Genomic DNA, 25,912 nt, shown 5'->3' with positions numbered 1-25,912 from the left:
GGGAAAACCTCATTTGCGGAGGCACGGATTAAGGTTAAAGGATTGGCGGCGCTTAAAGAGAAAAAAGTCGAGAGGGAGGAGAATCCACTCAAACTGTCTTCAGGAAATGGGACGATGTTTACTGATTAAACAAGCGGTAGCCGCAGACACACCTGCTACTCCCAGACGAGAAGCGGAAGGGCCGCCACCGCCCCCTCCTGGTCACATCCGGGCACTTCGCCACAGACTCCTGACGTTCCGACGTCCAAGCCGTTGGGTTTATTTGAAACATACGCACAACCAATCAGTCGGCGCCCACGGGGAGGCGGGCAGAGAGCAGCGACCAATCACCGCCCCCGCTGGAGACTCCAGCCTATGGGAAGGAGGTTGACATCACGCGCCAATCGGCATGGCTTTTAGAGAGAGCGGCTCACTTTTTGAATCGCTGAGGCTGCTGCCGGCGAGGAATGGCGGTGAGCGTGAGAGGAGTCGGCGCTTGAAGAGGCGGCACTTCCAGGGCGTTGTTTGAGAGTGGTGAGGACCCCGGGTGTGGTGGGGGCGGTGGGAGCGGGCCAGCGTCCCCGGGGAGGGGGCCCCTTGGCTTGTGTCCGCCAGCCCCGCCCCGGTGACCGCGCATTCCGGAGCGCCCCAGCCCGGACCCCCCGGCGTTGGGAGCTCCCCCGGCGCTCGCGGCGCGGGCCGGTGACGCGGGGTGGGGCCCGTCTTCACCGCTCACCTGGTCAGGTACTGTTTCCGGGAGAGTCTCGGGGTGAAGGGAGGGCGTGGGAAGCGGGTCTGGCAAGCCGCGCTGCCCTCTGCGGCTCTGGGGGCCGGCAGCTGCAGCCGTGGGGGCTTATCTCAGAGTACTTAGTGGTTTCACTCCAGGATTGCTCTCGGCGTCTTTGTGGGAAGTTTAGTATGTAGGTTTTACATAAAACGCCAGCCCACTTCCCCTCGTTCTCCCCGGTACAGATTATGGTTAAAAGCGCAGCCTCTGGAATCAGCCCGGCTTTGAATCCCTATTTTACCACTCACAGTGTGACCTGCGGGAAGTTACTTAACCTCTCCATGCTAGGTTTCTTTATCTGTTAGATGGAGCTAATAATAGTACCTGCCTCTTAGGATTGCTGCAAAGATTAAAGAAATACAAGTGAAAGGTTTGTCTGCCACATATTAAATGTTAAATAAATGTTGGTTGTAAATAAATGTTGGTTGTTAATTATAATATTAACAAGAATGTTGGTATTGTCAATAACACCACCAACATATCCAGTACTGCATTTAGCTCCTCCACCCTGGAAAGGGATGCCTAAAAAAATAAATAAAAGGAAACCTAAAGTGAATATGTTTAAATGACAAATTTTATCTTTGTGATGAAAAGAGACATGTGTTATAGGGTGTTTAGTGAGAAGCTCCTTGTTTATGTTCTTGGATGGGAAATAAGCTGTATAGATTTGTGAACACCGATCCTATTGTGTTTGTTTTAAAAGCTTATGGAATACATGAATGAAAGAGTGATTAGTGTAGTTCAGTTTGTCATCAAACTGTTGGATGTTATGTCGTCAATTTACCATGCAGCTCTTTTTTCCTAAAATTTAAAGCTATTTTGGCAATAAATTGATCATATACAGTACCATTAGAGACAATTTTAATTTTTAATTGCCTGTGTGTTTTGATAGTCTTTAAACAGACGCGTAGGAGAAAAATGTGAACTCATATGGTGTTTTTGATTTATTAAAGTCTCCCTCCGTTCCTGAAAGCAGGTTAGTTCATCTCTTGACTTTTTTTTTAACATTCTTTTAAGGAGACTTTGAATGAAAATCTGTTTAGAGCCTTTTCTTTTTCAATGGAAACAATTAAGTGTAAGAGATGTAAAAAAAAAAATAAGAGCTGTATAGAGTTTATTATTGATTCTAAATAAAGACTGTTATTAACAACTGTTGGAGCACTCTTTTGGAGAGCCTTAGAATAATGACTGACATGGATTTATGGTAAGATAATAAGAAATGTCCACGTTGTGAATATTATATGAGAATTGATAGTTGTCACTCATTTTAAGACATCTATTCAGTTTTCATCACAACTACTGGATTTGAGTTGTACTATTATCTCTTTCACCAATGTGGAAACTGAGGCTTAACCTACTAAGTGCAGAGCTGACACATGAAACTGAGTTGCCAGACCTAACAATTGTGCTTAGGTCTATTGTTTTATTAGTGTGCACATCTTCATACTGCTTAGTATCACCATCCAGAAATAATGCTAATGATATCTTAATGTTTCTCCACAGCATACAGTTTACTTAAACTGTTACTTTGCTAAGAATGTGGTGGAAGATATTTATATATTTTATTAATCTGAAAAAGCAGAAAAGGGTAAATTAGATCAGACATGTACCTCTACATAAAGATGAGGCATCCTCTTTATATTTGCCCAGTACTTCAAAATAATAAACTTATATAAAATCCCCAATTTGAATTGATGAAAATCTATTCAACTTTTTCTTTATTCCCTGCTTGCCTAACCTTACAACTCTTAAGTCTTGGAAACCTAAAAAAAAGATTTTCATTCACAGTCTAGAGTCATTGGCACTAACCTATGCATAATTGTCTTGTTAACTCTTTTAAAGAAGAGATTCTTGTAAAGTAATATGAAAATACTGATAAGAGAGCAATCCAATTATATATGAGAGGATCAGAGAAATCCACAGAGGATGAGTCAAGAGTGGTGGGTTGGGGGTTGAAAGACATTCTAGGTGGAGAATTGAGCACCATTAAATGCAAGTAGGTGTGGAGTAAGTTGTGATCTGTGTTTGAAAAATGCTAAGAATTACGTCGTGGCTGGAGCATATAGTACATGTGGACTGGGGGAATTACAGGAGATGAGACTGAATAGGTAGGCTAGGACCAAATTGTAAACTGGATGGTGAATTTGGACTTGTTCATTTTATGGAGGAGTGCTCATGGAAGTTCTAAGCAGGGAAGTGGTATGGTCACATTTGTTTTAGGACCATACCCCTGAAAACTCTGTGTGTGGAGAGTGACCTCTGAAGAAACTAATGATAGAGAAAGGTGTTTGGAGCTGTTGTATTTGACCAAGTGGCTATTGTGGCATTGAGCATAGAGAAGAGGGGCCAGGTCCCAGATATACTTGTGTTGGGATTGATTAGAGTTTTGGGAGGGCGAATGGGGTAGAGCAAAGAGTAAGGACAGTTCTAGTTTTTGACTGGGAGTATTTGGGGGATGACGGTGGTATTATAAATGAATATAGGAAGAGAATTAGGTTGGTTGAGGGCAAAGGTGTGGAGGAGAGAGGTGGAATAATTATGAGTACCTTTTGAGCATTCATTGTATGCCAAGTAGTGTTCTGAGTACTTTTGATAAATTGTTATTTTACTGTATTACTGTGAGTCAGCTATTTATTTTACAGAAGAAGAAACTGAGGCGTAGAGAAGTTGAGTGATTTTCTTTGGTTCAGTTTTAAGAAAAATGAGTAATGATGCTTTTTTATAAATTCTGCATATAAAGTAGAGCCTCTAGTGCTTGTTTTTGCACAACAATCATGTTTATTTCATGTATTTTTATTCAAATTTTATTTTTTCAGCCAACGTAGAAGAGTACAAACAATGGCTGACAATACTGTGTCAACATCCACTTCTGGGAGGACAAGCTTGGCCGACTCTTCCATTTTTGATTCTAAAGTTACTGAAACTTCTAAGGAAAACTTATTTATTGGATCCACTTCATATGTTGAAGGTAAATCTGTTATATGCTTTAAAACACCAAATCACTGTTTCAATCCTAAACTTACTGTCTAGGGACTTCTTATGATTTAACTGTGATATTAACTGTTAAGCTAGAGTACAGGTATTCAGTACATATTTGTTGACAGAAACTCTTTGCACTTATGTAGATTTTTGAATATTGTTTGGATTAATGATTCCCAACTTTGAAGAGGAAGGCACCTTATTGTTGGATATTGTTTTTTCTGTATATGATGGCAATCTAACTGCAACATTTTTAGGTAGAATATATTTAGTTATGACTGGTTAGGCGAAGAGCCACTTCTTTGCTTACCACTATGTAAATGGTCTTTCCTAAAGTTGCATGCACTGTTGAAGAGGATGGGAGAAGTGCTGATGTTGTATACACTGCTACAATATATTTCCTCTTCCTCTAAGGTGATATATGGCCTCATTTTTTTTTAATAAACTGGGAATTAAGTCAGTTTAATTTTAGAGAATATTGTGATCTCAAAGATGGAAAACATACAAGATTTAGGCAAAAAAGGGGTTAGGAACTACTGGTTTTGATGTTGGTACCTGATAAACATTTTTAATTTTAATAGAAGAAATGCCTCAAGTTGAAACAAGAGTGATATTAGTTCAAGAAGCTGGAAAACAAGAAGAACTTTTAAGAGCATTAAAGGTATGGAGTTTTAGTTTTTAGTTTTTTTTAAAAGGCTGTTTTTCTTCCATCAGTGTGTAAATAATTTTGTAGTTTTCTTAATCTCATACTTAAGTCTCTTTTCCACAGACTATTAAAATAATGGAAGTCCCTGTTATAAAGATAAAAGAAAGTTGTCCTGGAAAATCGGATGAAAAATTAATAAAAAGTATTGTTAATATGGTAGGTCAAGCATTTCATTGCATGTGGCATGCTGCACTTCCCTTGATTGTATTCTTCTATTTCGCTTATGGTGATTGTACCTAAATTAGGCACAAGGTATATTTTGTGCACTCTGAAGCTAGAGGAATAGAAGCTATTTTATATTTATTTTTAAAATTTGGGTGTTTCTGAAACCCCAAACTATAGCATATATTGTGAATAATGAAATCCTTATCAAGTAATTTGGCATTGTTAAATTTAAATGATGTACCATGTATTTACAAAGATCTGATACTTTTCTTTAAACTCTTTAGCTTCTTTTTTCTCATTAATTTTATAGTTATTCTAAATTCTTGCTTTATTTTCAAAATTATAAATCACAATTGACAATCATCAGGGAATTTGCCTCAGCATATGAAATATATGTAATTCTCTATATCAGCTATATTAGTTTGTGAAGGCTGCCATAACAAAATACCACAGACTGGGTGGCTTAAACAACAGAGATATATATTCTTACAGTTCTGGATGCCAGAAGTCCAAGATCAAGGTGTCGGCAGGTTTGGTTTCTCTTGAGGACTATCTGCTTGCCTTGCAGGTGGCCTTTCTTCTCTACATGCACATCCCTGGTATCTCTTGTGTCTGTCCAAATTTCTTCTTATAAGGACACCAGTCAGACTGGATTAGCGTCCATCCATGCGACCTCATTTAACCTTAAAGGCCCTATCTCCGAATATAGTCACATTCTAAGGTACAAAGGGTTAGGGCTTCAACGTGAATTTTGGGAGAACATGATTCAGCCCATCACATCAGCCTAGCAAATAAAGCCCAAATAATTTGCTGACCCATTCAGAATTTTCTTTTAAATGGTTTTGTTCTTTTTTACGTAAGAGTCATACAGGTACTTAAATATCTTTCTTCTTTTTCGTAGATATGCAGTATAAAGCGTTAAACAGTCACTTGCCTTTTTATATCCTACATTTGCCATGCTACAACTGCCTACATATTTCACATCTTTCTGTTATTTCCCTCATATATACTGAAATGATTAAGTTAATCTACATCCTTTTTGTAGCTATGAAGTGTCATAGTATTTTTTATATTTTTCTGAGGACAGTTAATTTGGGCAGGAATAGCTATATGTATAGCATCGTTTTTTGGTCAGAATAAAAAGCAATGCAATAGTGGATATCTTTCTAATGCATCCCACTATCAGAATGTGTGTACTTAAAAAAATTCTTCCTTCTTGCATGCATACTAGATGATTTATAATGACTACTAAGTTATGTCAGAAGCTTATGCCTTGATAATAATCTTCAAAATTTAAGATCTTAATGTGGATGGAGATATGTATAAATAAAAATACAGATAAAGAAATATGGCTGTTCCACTGTTAAGTAAATGCTCATTATTATATGATTTAAAACTTTGTAGAAAACTTAAATGTTGATATTGAATTTTTTAGGTCTTATTTAGTGAGTTATATGAGTTAATTTAATAACATATACATTTTATTTCTAATAACTACATGAAAAAAATCAAGGAAATTAAAGTGCCTTTTGTAAAGATGGCATCAGTGGAAGAATTTGACAGTTTGGATTCTCCAGAATTTGAAAATGTATTTGTAGTCGTGAACTTCCAGGATGCTGTCTTTAATGAATTATACAAGACTGATTGTAGAGTTATTGGACCACCAGTTGTATTAAACTGTGCACGGAAAGAAGAGGTAAGAAAGGATATACGTTTGTAATGACTTTACTAGGTTAAATTTTTATTAATGAATTTTTTGAAAATTCATAAGCATAAAAATCCCGTTAGTTGTTGAGAGTATGAAATATTTAGAATTGGTATAGTAGTGGCTACTCTAGTATAGTCATTTCATTCTTTCTATTGTAATTTTCAGTAGTGAAAATCTAAGAGCTTTGAGAGTAAACAATAACAACTATGTGTGTGTTTTGTGTGTATATATATGTACACACGTGTGTGTTTGTGTACATGTATATGTCTTAATACCTACAGTGTCTTGGGAAGAGATAATTTGCTTAAACTTGGGTTCCAGAAATGCATAGACATATATAAACTTTTATTTTCCTCTACACAGAACACATACCACATTTCCATTTTTATCAGTTACTGCATGATTTAAAATTAGGGAAATTACTTCAGCTTTTTTTTTTTTTAAATAGCATTTCAATATAAGAGTTGTAGTAGAGTTAGTCCCTGTTCTTTGGTTTTATTGCTATGTTTTTTTCATTTTTAAGCTTGCCTTATTAACTTAAAATTGCTTAGGTCATTGTGCGTCTTTTGTTACAGACATTAGTAATAAGCACATGATAATCTTTAATTCTCTGTTTTGATTCAGAAGTGTTGCTTTCAAAAACCAAATATACTTTTTTTTTTTTTTTTTTTTTTTTTGTGAGGAGATCAGCCCTGAGCTAACATCCGCCAATCCTCCTCTTTTTTTGCTGAGGAAGACGGCCCTGGGCTAACATCGGTGCCCATCTTCCTCCACTTTATATGGGACGCCGCCACAGCATGGCTCACCAAGCAGTACTTCGGTGCGCGCCCGGGATCCGAACCAGCGAACCCCGGGCCGCCGCAGCGGAGCGCGCGCACTTAACCGCTTGCGCCACCGGGCCGGCCCCCCAAATATACTTTTTAAAGACCAAAATTATGAAAAAGAATCTTCTTGCATAGTGGTGGGAATTAAATATATATCTCTCTATTTTTTAGCCATTGTCTTTCTCTCTGATGTGTGTGTGTATACATGCTCTCTGAGGTGTGTGTACATATATATATTGTACATCATTGGTTAAATTATTTACTATGTCATTTTCTTTAGCTCAAAAAATGGAATCATATTTGATTTAAGTATATGTGTTATTTACCTAGTATTTATCATAAAATATCTTTGACCTATTTTAACTTTAATTGAAAGTATTTACAATAGTGTATGGAGTCTGAAATCTTTCCTTAGACAATACTTCATCTATGTCAAAGTACATTTTGGAAATAAAGGTTTGGATATAAATATGTTTAATTTGCCAATAGTAAAGTGTGTTTAGGTTATGTGTATGAAATATGATTTGCCAATCATGGGAAATTTTTTTATTGTGAAACTTGCAATCTGTTTTTTTGCTGTTTTTTTTTTGTTGCATATTGAAAAATGCAAGGAGTCTTTTGATTGGCAAGAGGGGGAGGTATATTTAGCTTGAGAAAGATGTGTTCTATTTTCTGCTATAAAGAAAGCTTACGGATTTAAAATTGTATCGTTCAGCCTTTGCCGTTTTCATGTCGCCCACTCTATTGTACAAGCATGATGAATCTAGTACTGTGCTTTACTGGATTCAGGAAGAAAGAAGAACTGGTAAGTATTTTAAAACATTCTATTCAAAGAATATTTTCTCCAGCAAAATCAATTTAAGTGGCATTTTTTTGGTAGTTGTATCATGGTTTTATCTTAAAAATATTGAAAGAGAAATTACTATGACTATACCAGGTTTTAAATTTTGTCAGGAAACATTCTGAAAAGTCTTGTAAAGACGCAAGTATTTTGTCTAGGATGGCTGGCATATGAATTAACAGAAAAATTTCATAAGTGTCTGATTTAACTGTCTTTTTGTTAAATACCATATCAACCACGTTCTTTGAAGTTTTTGTTTACACATTGCAATTTTTTGTTATACAAGGCCAGCCTTAAAGTATTCTCATTACTCTAGAGAATTCATAGAAACTTTCTCTGATTCATAAGATTTTCTTTGTTGGAGCTAATGGGGTATTACTCTAATTTTGTGAGAAGAATCTTAGTATGATGTAACCTGGTGTTAAAAAAAAAAGTAGTATATTTAGGTTGTATGAAAGTCAATTTAATTAACTTTGTTTTGTGTGATCATCTTTACTTGCTTATTGCTATGTGTAATTTTGGCTGTGCCAATAGGGCAAATGAATCTTTAAGTTTTTTGACATAAAATTTATATCTTTATAAAAATTCTTGTATGTACCCTTATGAATAGAAAGTATTCAGTAAATGCTAAATGAATTGTAAACATAGTTTAAAATTTTGTTCAAATTGATCCTGAAGACAGTGTTGCTTAATTTTTCTTTTGAGGTCAAATTAGTGACATTGGTCCATCACATGGGTGGCGTTATTCGAAGAGACTTTAATTCAAAAATTACACATTTGGTGGCAAATTGTACACAAGGAGAAAAATTCAGGGTATGTAAATTTGGTATTTTTTTGTATTTCAGTATAGCATTATTTGGAGTGGATTTAGTAATAGCACCTTATCTGTTTCTCCCACAGTTTATTGATGATCAGAAATTCAATTTTTGCTCTATGTACATTTAGTAAAAATTTTAAATCATAGGAGTATGTTCCCTTAGATTTTAAGGAGGCAAGGGAACTTGAGTTAGTCCTTGAAAGATGAGTAGTATTGTGGAGGTTGGTAGATGGATAACATTTCAGGCAGATGAATAATATTACTATTAGCATTGTAAATGAGGAGGTCATGAAGTAATGAGAGCAGGTATTTCACTCTTGTCCAAGTGGTGTTTATAAGAACAGAGCTATGTTCTTATAAAATGGTTCTAAGATTTAACTTGTGAAAATTAGAACGGGAGAAAGTACTTTTATTAGGATAAAAATCTTAGTTTACGATTGCACTTGAATATCTTCAGAAGAGTTTATCATTTGTTCCCACCCTCCATCAGTGTATTTATGTAGCAAACGGTAATTTTAGGGTAATGTTGAATTCTTGGGAGGTAAACTCTTCAATTCATGGCTAAGTTTTTAGTAACTTAATCAGATGTTTTCTTCTGTAGTACTGTCTTGGGGGTCAGTACTTCCAAGGAAATAAACATGAAGAAAGGAGAAATAAAAATACAATAAAGATGAACCTAACTTCAGAGATATATTTGTTTAAAATAAAATAAGGAAATGGTTTGGACATCATGGAACTTGTTTTCAAGTTATTTTAACCTAAGTTGTATGATTGAAAGACAGTTTTTTCTTTATATTTTGTTACAACGCAGATGAACAACGATCTAAAACTGCAAAAAAAGTGTGTCATTGCTTAGAATTTCCGTGAATGCAATTATTTAAGGTAAAAATTCATCATAATGTTTATATTTTTAGATTGCTGTGAGCCTGGGTACTCCAATTATGAAGCCAGAATGGATTTATAAAGCTTGGGAAAGACGAAATGAACAGTAAGTGTTTAGAAATTCAGTAGTTTATTATGTGAATTAAACATACTATGTTATAAAGATAAACTCAAGTACCCAAAACCCTAAATTCATAGATAGTATAGAAAAAATGAATTTAGCTCTTGGTAGCTTAGAGAATAAAGTCTAGGAGGACCAAAGTTATAACAAAATTATGAAAATTAGAAATTGAAAAATATCTGTATCTTTGGACATTACCTTGTGAAATAATTTTGATTATCACAAACATTCTAAAATTATTAGGTAATAGCTTAATGCATCTGGATGTTTAGATTGTGTTATATTTTTGCTTATTTTGTTTGGTTACCTTTTAAGTGGTGATTGCAATTTATAACCTTGTTAAGCTTTCCAACCTCATAATTCTTTGTTATTGTACTTCATCATTACTTAAGATTCACTATAGAACCCCTGGAACACATATAAAATTTCATATACAGAGCAGAGATGTGAATCTTGTAAAGATTAGCTCTGATTAAATTTTGTCAGAAATTACTTCTGGGAAGACTGAGGACACATCAATTTTTTTTTTTTTTTTTTTTGTGAGGGAGATTGTCCCTGAGCTAATATCTGTTGTAAGCCTTCCTCTTTTTGCTTGAGGAACATTGGCCATGAGCTAACATCTGTGCCCATCTTCCTCTATTTTGCATGTGGGATGCCGCCACAGCACGGCCTGGTGAGCAGTGTGTATGTCTGTGCCTGGGATCCAAACCCGCAAACCCGAGGCCACTGAAGTGGAGCGTCTGAACTTAACCACTATGCCACTGGGCCGGCCCATAGCAATTTTTTTTTAATTGAAGTTTTTGTGAGCATTTCAGGACCAGATGTAAAATATTTTCAATAAGTAATTTCAATAAATATTTTCAATAAAACGCTGAGAATTACTGTAGATTTATAAATTGATAGACCAAGTTTTGAATTTAAGTTAAGCTCATTTTAGAAGAGTATATTTTGTTTTTAGGGATTTCTGTGCATCAGTTGATGACTTTAGAAATGAATTTAAAGTTCCTCCATTTCAAGATTGCATTTTAAGTTTCCTTGGATTTTCAGATGAAGAGAAAACGAATATGGAAGAAATGACTGAAATGCAAGGTAGAATTTAGCATAATTGAAAAGTTATATATATTTTATTCCTCACTTATGCTTAATTGTTTACTGGTGAATAATGCCTCTTTAAAAATTTGGATTTGGAGATAGTTTGGCTTCTTTATGCTTGTATGCATTCCTTTTTAGGAGGTAACTATTTACCAGTTGGAGATGAAAGATGCACTCACCTTATAGTTGAAGAGAATATAGTAAAAGAACTTCCATTTGAACCTTCAAAGAAGCTTTATGTTGTCAAGCAAGAGGCAAGTAATTCTAGAATGAGATTTGTTTTTTAAAAATATTACTAATAGCTTTTCTGATAAAGTAAATTCTTAATTAAAATCTTTTTTCTCTCACCTAGTGGTTCTGGGGAAGCATTCAAATGGATGCCCGAGCTGGAGAAACTATGTATTTATATGAAAAGGTATGTTTTTTTTGTCCGTTAGTCATTTGTTCTGTGAAATTGAGTGTATGACCTTTCTGTCCAAAAAGGGCATGGTATAATTAGCATATGGTCATCTTTTACATCATGTTTAGGAGTTTCAGAATAATTAAAGAATTGGATATTGAATAATAGTCTTAGTCTATGTAGATTTAAGTGAAACAAGTCAATGTAATGGACATTATTTTCTTTTAAGATATGTCATTCTGTGCTAATTCTTGGTGATACCATTATGAATAATAACATCCCTATCTTCAGAAATTTAGAACCTTAAGGATTCTAAGCTAATACGCAAAGAGATACAGTATAGAATATGTGCTATAATCAGTATGTGCTTGTATTCTAACTAGCCTCACTCTGAGAGACTCAGGCAGGATTGAAAAGAGCAAATAAATGTTGAGCCAGCTTACTAGGTTAACCTGGTAAAGAAGTTCAAGTTAGACAGCAGGTGGGAGAGGGTATGAAAGCTTGAAAGTACATTAAAATAGCAAGTAGTTTAGTATGGCTTTAGAAAAATGTGGGAAAGAAGGCCGACAGATAAAGCCTACTAGGTAGGCAGAATCAGGAAGTTTTTAATACATTGAAGAGTTTAGATTTTATCCTTTAAGTATTGGGAGTCATTGAAGAATATTAAGGGGAGAGATGTCATTAAAAAAATGACTAGTAGTAGAATGTAGGCAAGAAAATCCGTTTCATGCTGGATCTTGGTGAAGAGCAGTATCATTTACCAAAATGCAGTATAAAGGTATAGAAGCAGGCTATAAGGGAAGATTTACTTCACTTTGGGATTTAACCATTTTGAATGGAATATTGAAGATGACGTATAGATTTATTATGTTTCTATAAAATCCAAATAGGCACTATATTGTGTTCTTTTCAAATTCTTCTGTTCTCAGTGTAAGGTTCTTAAACATAAAGTTTAAAAAATGTGCTTTAGATTTTGGGAGAGAGCTCTTAAAACCAAATGTTATTTGACAAATATTGGCAAGCACTATGTCCAGGCACTGTGCTAAATGCTAGGGATACAGTGAACAAAATATGAATGGTCCCTGCCCTCCTGGAGTTTATGGCCTAACGGGGGAGTAGACAGTAAACAAGCTTACGGATAAATATATAATGGTGAGAGTGCTGTGAAGAAAAGGGATGAGGTGCTGGGATTAGGCAATTACAGTGGTCCCTTGACTCTTATGTTTTATGAGGTTTCTGAATTACCTGGCAGAGTGTATAGTTGTAAAATTATTGTGTAAAATCCAGATTTTGTCAGACTCATAAATATATTTTTCTTTTGTTTCTGTCTCAGTAAAGAGCCATGGAAGTAAAATTGAGCTTTTCTGTTTTTCATTGCAGGCTAATACACCTGAGCTCAAGAAATCAGTGTCACTGCTTTCTCTAAATACCCCAAACAGCAATCGCAAAAGACGTCGTTTAAAAGAGACACTTGCTCAGCTTTCAAGAGAGACAGACATGTCACCTTTCCCTCCCCGTAAGCGCCCATCAGCTGAACATTCCCTTTCTATAGGCTCACTCCTAGATATCTCCAACACACCAGAGTCTAGCATTAACTGTGGAGGTAATTCAAATTTTTAAAAATTGATCTTTAAAATTTAGTGGAATGGTATGATTAATAGAATATAGATAAATCCCTGCTACAGTAAACATGAAAGCCTCTGCCTTTAGTTACCTTTGTTCTAGCTGAGGAGAAAAGCACATGAAAATGCTTCCATTTAATGATTGCTTAGTATATGCTACGTGCTTTACATATTGTGTGTATTTATAGGATAGGTTTTATCGCCCCTATTTTACAAATGCCTAGACTGAGGTTAGAGAAGTAACTTGTCTAGGGTCACACTGCTAGAAAGTGATAGGGCCTTTCAAAGAATGGATTCTTAACACTAGCTAAAAAAAAAATCATAAGATATCACGTGCATTATGGAGAAAATAGGTACAATAAAATCAGGGGAGGGTGAGTTCACTTTGTCCTCAACTGTGTATAGGAAGGCTCCTACAGTTAACTCTTCTCTTGATCATCACGTTTTCGCTGTATTTTTGTTTTTTTCTGCACACAAATATGTTGTGTTCTCTAGAAACAATAAAAACCTCCCCCATGACCCCATGACCCTTTCCACTTACCTATCCCATTTTTCTCTTCCCTTTCACGTGAGTACTCTTCAAAGAATTACCTTGATCCATTGTCTCATTTCCTTGCTTTTCGTTGTTTTTTCAACCCATTCCAATTGAACTTCAGTCACTACTATGTGAAATTGCTCTTTGCTGGGGAAACTGACAGTTTTTCTTTTTTTTTTTTGTGAGGGAGATCAGCCCTGAGCTAACATCCGTGCTAATCCTCCTCTTTTTTGCTGAGGAAGACTGGCTCTGAGCTAACATCTATTGCCAATGCTCCTCCTTTTTTTCTTCCCAAAGCCCCAGTAGGTAGTTGTATGTCATAGTTGCACATCCTTCTAGTTGCTGTATGTGGGACGTGGCCTCAGCATGGCCGGAGAAGCCGTGCATCGGTGCGCGCCCAGGATCCGAACCTGGGCCACCAGTAGGTGAGCACGCGCACTTAACCACTAAGCCACGGGGCTGGCCCTTTTGTGAGGAGGACTAGCCCTTAGCTAACATCTGATGCCAATCCTCCCCCTTTTTTTTTTCTCGAGGAAGATTGGCCCTGAGCTAACATCCATGCCCATCTTCCTCTACTTTATATGGGACACCGCCGCAGCGTGGCTTGACAGACGGTGCATCGGTGCTTGCCCGGGATCCGAACCTGTGAACCCCGGGCCGTCAAAGCGGAGCGCACGCACTTAAACGCTTGCGCCACCGGGCTGGCCCCTTAAACTGACAGTTTTTATGCAGTCAGCAGCATTCAGCACATGAACAACTCCTTCTTCCTGGACACATTTTTTCTTCTTAGCTTGTGTGTACATCATTTATTTCTCGTTCTTCTTTGCCTCACTTCTCTCTCCAACTCTAAATGTTGAATGTTATTCCTGAGTTGTTCTCTATTGTATTCTCCCTAAATGATCTCATTTGATTCCATGGTTTTAAAAACATTTTCATGCTGATGACTTCCAAATTTGTCTTCTCTATCTAACTGCCTACTTGATACCTCCTTGTTCATGTCTAATACACATCTTAAACTTAATGTAATCAAATTAGAACTGTTGGTTCTCTACCACTCTTAACTCTATTCCTTTGCCACCCTTTAATCAGCCTTTTCTGTAAAAGGGATCTCTCTTAGACGATTCCGGTGGTATGCTAAATGGTCTCTCTATATCCGTTTTTCTTTCTACATGCAGCACTTAGGTCTCTGAAAATATATAAATTAGATCATGCCACTCCTCTGCTTCAAGTCCTTCAGTGGCTTTGTATTACCATAGCTTTCAAGTACCTATGTAATCCTTTCTCACCTGCCTCTAACCTTGTGTGGTATCGTGCTTTCCAGTACTGTTCTCTAAGCTTCAAATAATATCTTTGTTATTGTTCAACTATTTCTACTACATCCATACCTTAGGAACTTCATACTTGTTGTCTCTGCCTTAAAGAAATCTCATTGGGTTCTCTGTAAAGTGAAGTCTCTGGTCCACTACTCCTTCCGACTAACGCATTACCTGGTTGTTGTCTTCAGTAGTAATCACTGTTGGGAATTATATTTTTTGTTTACTTCTTTATTATTTTATTTGCTTCACCAGAACGTAAGCTTGAAGAGAACAAGAACCTTGTCTATCTTATTCACTGCTTTATTCCCAGTGCCTAGTAGGTACTAACTAAATATTCATGGAAGGAATTGAAAGTCAGTTTAAGGTGGGCCCAGGAAACTAAGGTGGATTTGAGAATATATCAGGAGCAAGAATACAGATAACAGTATATAAATTGAATTTTTGGGGAATAGTGAGTAGGTTAGTTTGCTTAGAGTATGGAGGAGTAATAGTTGAATTAGAAAAGTTAATTGGGGCCTAATATTAGAGGACTTTGAAATCAGACTGACATGTTTGAACTGTATATTTTCATCAACAAAGAACTTTTCAAACTCTTAAGCAGCAGAGTAATTGATTGAATATGTAACTTGTAGTGGATTATTCTGAAGAATGATTAGAAGGAAGATAGTTTAGACATAGCCAGACAATGAAGTAATCTACAGTGTGGCTAGGGCCATAAAGTGATAAGGCCCTAAACCTAGGGTTGGTGATGGTTGGAAAGAAAAGTAAGAAACACTGGGGAAATATTGATAGAGTGGAGTGATAGGAAGGGAATAAGAGGAGATGACGGCGAAGTATTAAGTTGAAGAAATGTTACCTTGGCAAAAGTAGGAAGTTTATATTTTGGAGGAAGATGGTGCAGTTTTAGAGAAAATCTAGGTCAGATAGAGGTAGAAATGTCCAGTAGGCATTTGGAAAAGTAGAACCAGGTGCTTGGGCAGGGAATATGATTAGATGCAGATACCTGAGAATTTTACTGGTTCCGTAATCTCGATGGACATAAGGTGCATGGATGGTAAGAGCTGATCATAAAGGACTGAAGCTTGAATACACAGTTTAGGGGACAGGAGACGAAAATGAACCACTAAAGAAAACAGATATGACAACTATACTAATATATCAGGTACTCTATATAATAGAATCCCCAGTTTGTAGATCACTGCCTAGACACAGTCATTAAATCATATCAGTGTATGTCAACTTTTTCCCCTTGAATTATCCTGTAATGGCAGAGGCTCCTGGGTCTGGTGAGAGTAGTCTGAATTATGTATGGCAAGACAGAAATTCTTTGAAGTCTGTTATCTTTGAAAAGCGTTTAGAACTCCATAGTACACATGCTTGTTTTAATAATGCTTAAAATTATTTATCACTGAGTAAAGTTGATATGCTGAGACTATGTATTGTCTTTTTTCATGTCACTCTATTGTATGTTATACATTCCTTTTCCTTTTGAAAAACTTGCTATTAGGAGATTCTAATATAATCATGAAGTATTGTAGCCATATTGATAGTAAGAAAATGTATTTTAAGATTTTATGAAATATTTTTTTAAAAATTTTTCTTAAGATACATATAAAATACGCTAACATCCTTGCTCCACTTTGGGTTGGACTGGATATTTTATATTATGTTAAGATACTTTGAACTAATAAAGAATTTGCAGTTGATGTTGGGGTTTTTTGAGGGAGGCTTTCTCTGTATATACATGAAAAGTTTTCCATTATTCTAACTGTATAGTCATAACAATGTTTTCCTCCTTTTTTAACTTAAATATTTTTATATGTTGTTTTCCATTTTAATGTTTAAGCTTTTTATTTTGGAATCATTTCAGATTGCAAAAATAGTATAAAGATTCCTGTACTCTGTACGCAGATTTCCCAAATGGAAATATTCTGCTGTGTTTGCTTTAGCATTCACTCATTCATTCTCTCTTTTTTTCTACACACACACTTTTTTTTTTTTCCTGAGGAAGATTAGCCCTGACTTAACATCCATTGCCAATCCTCCTTTTTTTTTGCTGAGGAAGATTAGCCCAGGGCTAACATCCATGCCCATCTTCCTCTATTTTATATGGGACGCCACCGCAGCATGGCTTGACAAGTGGTGTGTCTGTCCGCGCCTGTGATCTGAACCCAGGAACCCTGTGCCGCCAAAGCAGAGCGCACAAACTTAACTGCTACGCCAGCAAGCGGGCCCCCACACGAATTTTTTATATCTGCAGTTTTTGAGAGTAAGTTGCAGATATGATATGCCTTTACCTCTAAATACTTAAATGTATATTTCCCAAAATATAGGGACATTGCTTGGATAACTACAGTACAAGTATTATAGTTAGGAAATTAACATTAATCCTACCGTCTACTCTGTCGACTTCCAAATTTTACCAATAGTTCCACTTATGTCCTAATGTCTTTTTTAGCAAAAGAAAAAAGTTTTTTTTTCTGGTTTAGGATCCAATTCAGTATCACACGTTGTTTTTTCTCTCTAGTCTCTTCTTTTTTTTTTTTAATGAGGAAGATCGGCCTTGAGCTAACATCTGCCAATCCTCCTTTTTTTGCTGAGGAAGACTGGCCCTGGGCTAACATCCATGCCCATCTCCCTCTACTTTGTATGGGACACCGCCACAGCATGGCTCGACAAGCAGTACATTAGTTCACGACCGGGATCCAAACCGGTGAACCCTGGGCCGCCGCAGCGGAACGCGCGCACTTAACCGCTCACGCCACCGGGCCAGCCCTCTTCTAATCTGGAACAGTTTCTCAGTCTTTCTTTATTTTTTTTTTTTTATTTATTTTTTTTTTGTGAGGATATCAGCCCTGTGCTAACATCCGCCAATCCTCCTCTTTTTTTTGCTGAGGAAGACAGCCCTGGGCTAACATCTGTGCCCATCTTCCTCCACTTTATATGGGACGCCGCCACAGCATGGCTTGCCAAGCAGTGCGTCGGTGCGCGCCCGGGATCCGAACCAGCGAACCCCGGGCCGCCGCAGCGGAGCGCGCGCACTTAACCGCTTGCGCCACCGGGCCGGCCCCTCAGTCTTTGTTTGTTTTTAACGACCTTGACATTTTTGAAGAGTACAGGCCATTTAGTAGAATGTCAATTTGGAGTCATTGATATTTTTGACCATTATATTTTTCTGGCCATATTCTGTGAGGAAATTATACTTTAAAGAAGATCTATATGGTGGTATATTTATAAGAGTAGGTATCTTTCTCTTTTTTTCTGTTAAATCTGTACAATGTTTGGTACTTATTTCTGGCTTCCATTTTAAATCTTTCCTTCTTTTTACCTTTTAGAAACACCAAAGTCTTGTACTAAGTCTTCTAAAAATTCCACTCCGGTTCCTTCAAAGCAGTCAGCCAGGTGGCAAGTTGCAAAGGAGCTCTATCAGACTGAAAGTAATTATGTAAATATATTGGCCACAATTATTCAGGTAAGAGTTTGGTTGTAAAATGATCTCTTTTCCAGCATTCTTAAGTAAAAAATCTAAGAGATGTTATTTCTTATAAGAAAACTATATAAGCATAGACTTTGAACATAGATATTAAAAATGAAAATGTATGACAGAAACTGCTGTTAGGGAAATGCCATAACTGACATAGTAGCTTTTATTCATGCAGAAATAGCACCATTTTTTTATAGTGACTTTATTTTTTAATTTTACTTTATTATTATTATTTTTTGTGAGGAAGATCATCCCTAAGCTAACATCCATGCCAATCGTCCTCTTTTTGCTGAGAAAGACTGGCCGTGAGCTAATATCTGTGCCTATCTTCCTCCACTTTATATGGGGCACCGCCACAGCACGGCCTGACAAGTGGTGCATTGGTGCGCCCCCGGGATCTGAACCTGGGCCTCCAGCAGTGGAGCACACGCACTTAACCGCTGCGCCACAGGGCTGGCCCCTATAGTGACTTTAAAGAGAGAAGGATCCTCAATACATGATCTTAGAGGAGACTGAGTTTAAATCAGAACTTTGCATGTTCCTTGTCAAGATACTACGTTTATATTTATGTTTGGAAGTGGTAGGTAACTTTTTATGAAAGTGTATGTTCTAGAGTCATTGCTTTATTTAGTACTGTATATATGTGAAAAAGCAATAGCAAAGAAGCATAACAATATGGATGTCAGTAATTTTTTTCAGTAATTCTTTTGAGTGTCAGGTTTTCTTTAAGTATGCAGTGATTAGTCGTAAATAAATGTTAACTCATTGCTTACCAATATTAAAATGTAGTATGAAGTTATTTCTGAAGAAAAACAATTCTAATGAATCCTTGTAGGATGTTTGAAGAAGAATTAAGGAATAAACCAAAATTCAAAGTTCTGAAAGACACAGTAATAGAACATTATTTGGAATCTGTAGAAAGAAGGAATAAATTTGTTTTAGGTAATGAAGGAGACAGTTTGTTAGGAAAATAAAGTTGGTACCAGCAAGCTTGTCTTTGAATAGAAAAATGATAGGGAGTTTCTGTGCAGGTTTAATTTTTAACTAATCTCTATCTGAATTCTTAATATATTGGGGTTCAATGTAGTAGCCTTTAGTTGCTTGTACCATTGATAAAATGCATGGATAAGAAATGGAAAGACTCCTTTTGTGGCAGTCATGGAGAGGTTGTTCTTCACAGTTAATTTGTTTAGCAGTCGTCAAGGTTTTATGAGGCCCTCTGCTGTTTTAAACTTAAGTCAGCTTTGCTTTTCTTCCTCAAGGGAAAGCATCCTAGATGAGTTTCTCGTTGAAGTTTTTGTAGCCAGCCCAAATGTAGTTGAGTAGCAGAAAATCCCTTTGGCATATACTGTTCATGTATTTCGGTAGCATTTGTTACCTAGAAATGTAAATCCTTTCAGGCCACAGTAAATGCGCTGGAGTTTCAGAATTCTAATTTGTATATCAATTAAATTCACTAAAACTCCTTTTAAAAAAGCTCTTGGAATTATTAGGCTATAGACAAAGTTTCATACCATTATGCTTTAGTATAAACTCACGTAAGGTATTATTTAAAAGATTGTGGTGAAATTCATGATCTTTTTGGGCCCAGCTCGGTGGTGTAGCAGTTAAGTGCACGTGCTCTGCTTAGGCACCCCGGGGTTTGTGGGTTTGGATCCTGGGCGCACACCGATGCACTGCTTGTCAAGCCATGCTGTGGTGGCGTCCCATATGAAATAGAGGAAGATGGGCAGGAATGTTAGCCCAGGGCCAATCTTCCTCAGCAAAAAGAGGAAGATTGGCATTGGATGTTAGCTCAGGACTAATCTTCCTCACACACAAAAAAATAAAGAAATTCATGATCTTTTTCTCTTGTAAGCTTTATTTTAGAACTATGTTCTTTTTTTTAAAATTGAATTTGGAATAACTTAATTTTAATTTAGCCCCCAAATTAAATGAATATCTAGAAACTTCTTTATTTATTTTATATAATACTTGGGTGCCTATTAATATCAAGTATTGTGCCAGGTGTTAAAGAGGATTCCTGTTTTAAAGGAGCTTTGACTGTTAGAGGAGATAAAACATACATACCTAATTATAATACCAAGTAGAAGGTTATGAACATCATGAGGGAGGTTTAGTTAGGTATTTGGAGATTTGTGAGGTAAGAATTTTACTCCTCTTTCAGCTTAGGGAAGATATTGGGCTGGAATTTTCGGTGACTTGAACATTGGAAAAAGTATCATAAAGAAGATAAAAATTGAAGTGAATTTTAACATATGAGTATGATTGATACCTGCAAAGAATGTGGGTGGGAATTGTATTTGAGATTGCACAAATGTTACAAACAATTGAAGTTGTGTATCATTCAAGGTATTATGAGTAGTCTTGGGGGATTTGAGTTTAGGGTGGGGTAGAGAGACCGGGGTAGGGGGTAGGGTGTGGATACAGTGAGAGTTGAGATAAGACTGCCTCTGTCAGACCAGAGAAGGCCTTTGTATAGAGTGCTTTGTCATTTATAAACTGTAGAATAGTTTTTGATGAGAAGGGGAAGATGATATCATCTGACTTACATTTTAGAAAGATAACTTAGGGACTGGCCCTCGTAGTGGTTAAGTTGATGTGCTCCACTTCGGTGGCCTGGGGTTCACAGGTTTGGATCCTGGGCACAGACCTATGCATTGCTTATCAAGCCATGCTGTGGCAGGCGTCCCACATATAAAGTAGAGGAAGATGGGCACGGATGTTAGCCCAGGGCCAGTCTTCCTCAGCAAAAAGAGGAGGATTGACAACAGATGTTAGCTCAGGGCTAGTCTTCACACACACACAAAAATTAGTTCACTTTGAAGGAGGTATTGAAGAGGGGAAATTGTGGAGGCAAGGATACCAATTTGAAGGTTATTTTAGCAGTCTTGGTTAGAGATTTTGAGAACTTGAATTTCTTATGATATCAGTGAAAATAAAAGGATAAATTTGAGAAATATTGGAAAGGTAAAATCAATAGTTTTTGTCTATCTAATTTTATATGGGGGATTAAAGCAAACAATAGAACTCTTTTTGATAGTTGAACATGTCTTAAGACTACTGAGAAGTTTTAATGAACCTTGATGTATTTTGGTTGTCTGAATGGTTTTGTGTAGGATTTTTACTTAAATGTTGACTAGCTAAAGGAATATTTATAAATGGTACAAATATCTTTGAAACCTCTATTGTGTTTTTTCCCAGTCCCATTCCTTTCCCTCCCCTCAGAGATAATCATTATCTGGAATTTTGTGTTTATCATTTGCGTTATAGAATCACCTTTGTGTAGGAAAGCAAAACTATGTAAATGTACCATATTTATATATTTTTAGTGACTTGCTTTTTTCACTTGATAGAAATATTTTTAAGACATCGGTGTTGTTGCATGTAGCTGTAATACATTTTCCCGTATGAATATATCAGTTTATTTAACTTTTATTTTTAATGGACATTGGAGTTACTTTAAGTTTTAGTGTTTAGTGTTTTATTCTTTTGTTTTTTACTATTACTAGTATTGCTGCTGTGAATATTCTTATTCATGTCTCCTTGAGAATGTATTCTGGGTAAAAGCCTGGAATTTCTGGGTCGTAGGCTATATAGGTATTTAACTTTACCAGAAGTTGATAGTAGGTTGGAAGGTAGGTTTTGTGTTGGTCTTCTATGCCCACTGAGGCTTTTATAGGTGAAGCTTAACTTTCATCAGTTTAGGCAAATGTCCTTGGGACAAAGGTTGGTTTTAGTAGTCAACTTCCTACTTTCACTTAAATTTTGGCCTCTGAAGTTACCTCACTTTCTTGTCAACTTATTGATGTATTTAGAGGTTTTTTCTTACTTCAGTATTTTTAGTTGTTTTCAGCAGGTAGAGTTTACCATACTTGCAGAAATGGAAGGCCTGAATATATATATTGTCCAGAAAAATCTATATATATTTGGAGAATAAACTATTGTAGAATTGTAAGAGTTCTTAAAAATAGTGGCTTTGTAATCTTCGTGTAGTTTCTTACTATTTATTATATACTTTCTTTTTATCTTTTTCTTTATTTTTTTATTTACCTTCATCTCCTCCTGGCTTTTATGTTATTGTCATTCATTTTACTTCTATGTATGTTAAGAATAATAGTACATTATTATTTTTACTTTGAATAGTAAATCGACTTTTCTTTGACGTGCAGTTCTATGAATTTTAACACGTGGAAATTTGTATAACCACCACTACAGTCAGAATACAGAACATTTTCATCCCCCAAAAAATTCCTGGTACAATTCCTTTATGAGTCACACCCTTTCCTCACTCCAACTCCTGGTAACCACTGATCTCTTCTCCATCACTATAATTTTGTCTTTTTTGAGAATGTCATACAAATGGAATTGTATAGTATATATATAACCTATTGAGGCTGGCTTCTTTCAGCCTTAGAGATTCATCTAACCTGTGTGTATCAATAGTTCAATCCTTTTTATTGCTGAGTAGTATACCATTGTATGGATGTACCACAATTTGTTTGTGTTGACTCATTAAAGGACATTTGGGTTGTTTCCAGCTTTGGGCAGTTATGAATAGAGTGTTATCAACATTTGTGTACAAGTTTTATGTGTACAGAAGTTTTTGTTTCTCTTGGGTAAACACCCAGGAGTGGGATTGTTAGATCATATGGTAAGTAATGTTTAACTTGATAAGAAACTGTCAAACCTTTTTCCAGACGGGCTATACAATTTTGCATTTCCACCAGCGAGGTATGAGAGTTCCAGTTGCTCACATCCCCACCAGTACTTGATATTATCAGTATTTTTTATTCTAGCTGTTCAAATAGGTGTGTAGTGGTATCTCATTGTGGCTTCGATTTTCATTTATATAGTGACGGCAGATGTTGAACATCTATTCTTGTCCTTATTTGACATCTGTATATATTTTTTGTTGAACTAACTGTTATTTTGCCTGTTTTTAATTGGGTTGTTTCCTTCTTGTTTTGAGAATTCTTTATATATTTTGGATAGTAGTCCTTTGTCAGATATATGATTTGCAAATATTTTTTCCTAATCTATAGCGTGTCTTCTCATTCTAAGTCTTTTGCCCCAAAAAAGTTTTTAACTTTGATGAAGTCCAATTTATGTTTTTTTTTCTTTTATAGATCATGCTTTTGATTTCAGATTTAAAATCTCTTTACCTAAGTCTAAATCACAAGATTTTCTCCTATGCTCTTTTCTAAACGTTTCATAGTTTTAGGTTTTTCGTTTAGGTCTGTGATCCATTTTGAGTTAATTTTTGTATAAGGCATTATATTGAGGCTGAGGTTCGTTTTTTTTTGCCTCTGGCAAATGGTGTTTTACTTCCTTTTGTTGAATGACTAGCCTTCCTCATTTGAATTGCTTTTGCACTTTTGTCAAAAATTGTTTGGCCGTATTTTCAGGGGTTTGTTTGTGGGCTTTATTCTGTTCTGTTGATCTTGGATGTTTCTCCCTTCGCCAAGACCATACAGTCTTGGGTACTGCAGCTTTATAGCAAGTTACTTTGCCTTTCCATGTAAATTTTTAGAATCAGGTTTTCTGTCTACAAAAAGTCCTGGAATTTTGAGAAGCATTGGGTTAAATCCATAGATCAGTTTGGGGGAGAGTTGACATTCTTACTGTATTGAGTCTTGCAGTTTATGACTATATGTCTTCATTTATTTATGTTGTCTTTGATTTCTTTCATCAGCGTTCTGATGTAGTTTTCAGCATCTGTACTTGTTTTATTACATTTATACTGAAGTATTTTAATTTTTTATTGTTAATTAAATGATACTCTTTTTTTTACATTTTGGTTTTCATTTGTACAGTACTGGTTTATAGAAATATGAGTGGTGTGTGTACGGGCGTGCGTGTGTGTGCTGACCTAGTATCCTGTGACCTTGCTAAACTCACTATTAGTTCTTGGAGTTTTTTTCCTTTTATTTTTTTAGATTGATAGAAGCAACAACATGGATTCAAACAGGTCTTCTAACTTCAAATCCAGTCTCCTTCCCCTAAACCAAGTTTCTGTGCTACCATTTCAAAACATTTAGTACATACGTTAAGTATATGTCTGAAAATAATTGATTGCTTATTGCTTTCTTCCTTAGTAACTTGAATAAAAAAGTAGAAATTACTCTTATACTAACAATTTTAATGATTTTTAGAACTGTGTGATAAATTTTTATTAGATTATAACATAACATTTTATTATGAGTGTATATATACACACATATACAGATGTATAAATATATAGGATAAAGTAGAATAGAAAATGTTATGTGGAAAAGTCTCAAATTTAGGGAGAAGTATTTTTTTAATTACTTTTTTCTTTTCCATCGACATCTCATCGCTTCTTTGTCATTGTTTACATATCAGGTTTTTTGCTTCTTTTCCTACAATCTGCCTAAACTAGTCTTTTTTTACCTTTTAGTTATTTCAGGTACCACTGGAAGAGGAAGGACAACGTGGTGGGCCTATCCTTGCACCAGAAGAGATTAAGACTATTTTTGGTAGTATCCCAGATATCTTCGATGTGCACACTAAGATAAAGGTAAATTTGTATATGTTAGGTTGGTAGTAATTCTTTTTGGATTGTGTTTATTTATTATGGTTTTTCAGGATAATTTTGTAACTAAAACTTCCCAGTCACTCATTTATTCCTTCAAATCATTTGTCCCTTTGCACCAGTGCCGTATTAATGTTTGTTGTTTGCCTGTTTTTTGATTTTGATTAATCTTGTAAATAAGGAATTGAGACCTTATGAAGTCTTTTCTTTAGAGACATGTGGTTGCTAGTACTATTTTCCTTATTTTCCTACTGTTGTTCCTCTTGGGCTATATGTTTTTGTTTTGCTTTAGTTTCTGAAGCTGGAAGGGACTTGGAGATCATTTCATTCATTTCTCTTTTTATAGTCAGATAAGTGCCAAAACCATAAGATAAGATAATGCTATCCTCTTGTTAATGATTTTCCTTTGATGAAGGGTCTGTGATTTTCAGGTATTACTATTTCATAGTAAAATAATTTTGGGGAAACTATAGCTGACCTTTTAAAAGTAGTTTAGCGGGCTGGCCCCATGGCGTAGCGGTTAAGTGTGCGCACTCTGCTTCTGGCAGCCTGGATTCGGATCTCGGGCGTGCACCGATGCACTGCTTGTCAGGCCATGCTGTGGTGGCATCCCATATAAAGTAGAGGAAGACTGGCTAAGGCCAGTCTTCCTTAGCAAAAAAAGAGGAAGATTGGCATGGATGTTAGCTCAGGGCTGATCTTCCTCACCAAAAAAAAAAAAAAAAAAACACACACACACACACACAGTAGTTTAGCTTTATTTCCTCTTATTTTTCCTATGTGGTATTTGAGCAAAATTGATCAATTTTCTCCTCAAAACAACCCATATTAACGTTTATTCAATATTCCAATAAAAAGATCACTCGGAATTATAAAATGTTTTCAAACAAATACATTAAATTACTTTTGATTTTACTGCACATTATGTATAATATATATTGTTTATATATTATATATAAAGTTTATATGTTATATATTAGAACTTCTTATATCTAGGTTTATATATATAAACATACATAGATCTATAAGTTAATAAAAATGCAATTTATCAAATGCTTGTATTTTGTATTTTATCAATATTCTTGATCATATTTTAGT

The 25,912-nt window shown here is 35.8% G+C and overlaps 1 protein-coding gene across 1 annotated transcript in view; it reads left to right on the top strand.

The window, feature by feature from the left end:
• Positions 1-407: 407 nt before the first annotated feature.
• The window catches only part of ECT2 (epithelial cell transforming 2), a 64,880-nt gene continuing 39,375 nt past the window's right edge, over positions 408-25,912 (top strand). The window contains 14 exon segments of the mRNA XM_058556340.1: positions 408-513; positions 3,583-3,734; positions 4,327-4,406; positions 4,515-4,607; positions 6,130-6,312; positions 7,864-7,953; positions 8,695-8,802; positions 9,721-9,794; positions 10,768-10,898; positions 11,040-11,155; positions 11,254-11,316; positions 12,682-12,904; positions 18,110-18,246; positions 24,680-24,799. Of these exon segments, the coding sequence (XP_058412323.1) occupies positions 3,605-3,734; positions 4,327-4,406; positions 4,515-4,607; positions 6,130-6,312; positions 7,864-7,953; positions 8,695-8,802; positions 9,721-9,794; positions 10,768-10,898; positions 11,040-11,155; positions 11,254-11,316; positions 12,682-12,904; positions 18,110-18,246; positions 24,680-24,799 (1,548 nt within the window). The 5' untranslated portion in view covers positions 408-513; positions 3,583-3,604.

Source organism: Diceros bicornis, chromosome 15 (genome assembly GCF_020826845.1).
Source record: "Diceros bicornis minor isolate mBicDic1 chromosome 15, mDicBic1.mat.cur, whole genome shotgun sequence".
In the NCBI taxonomy this organism is placed as follows: Eukaryota; Metazoa; Chordata; class Mammalia; order Perissodactyla; family Rhinocerotidae; genus Diceros; species Diceros bicornis.
This window is presented reverse-complemented; position numbering and strand designations above follow the sequence as displayed.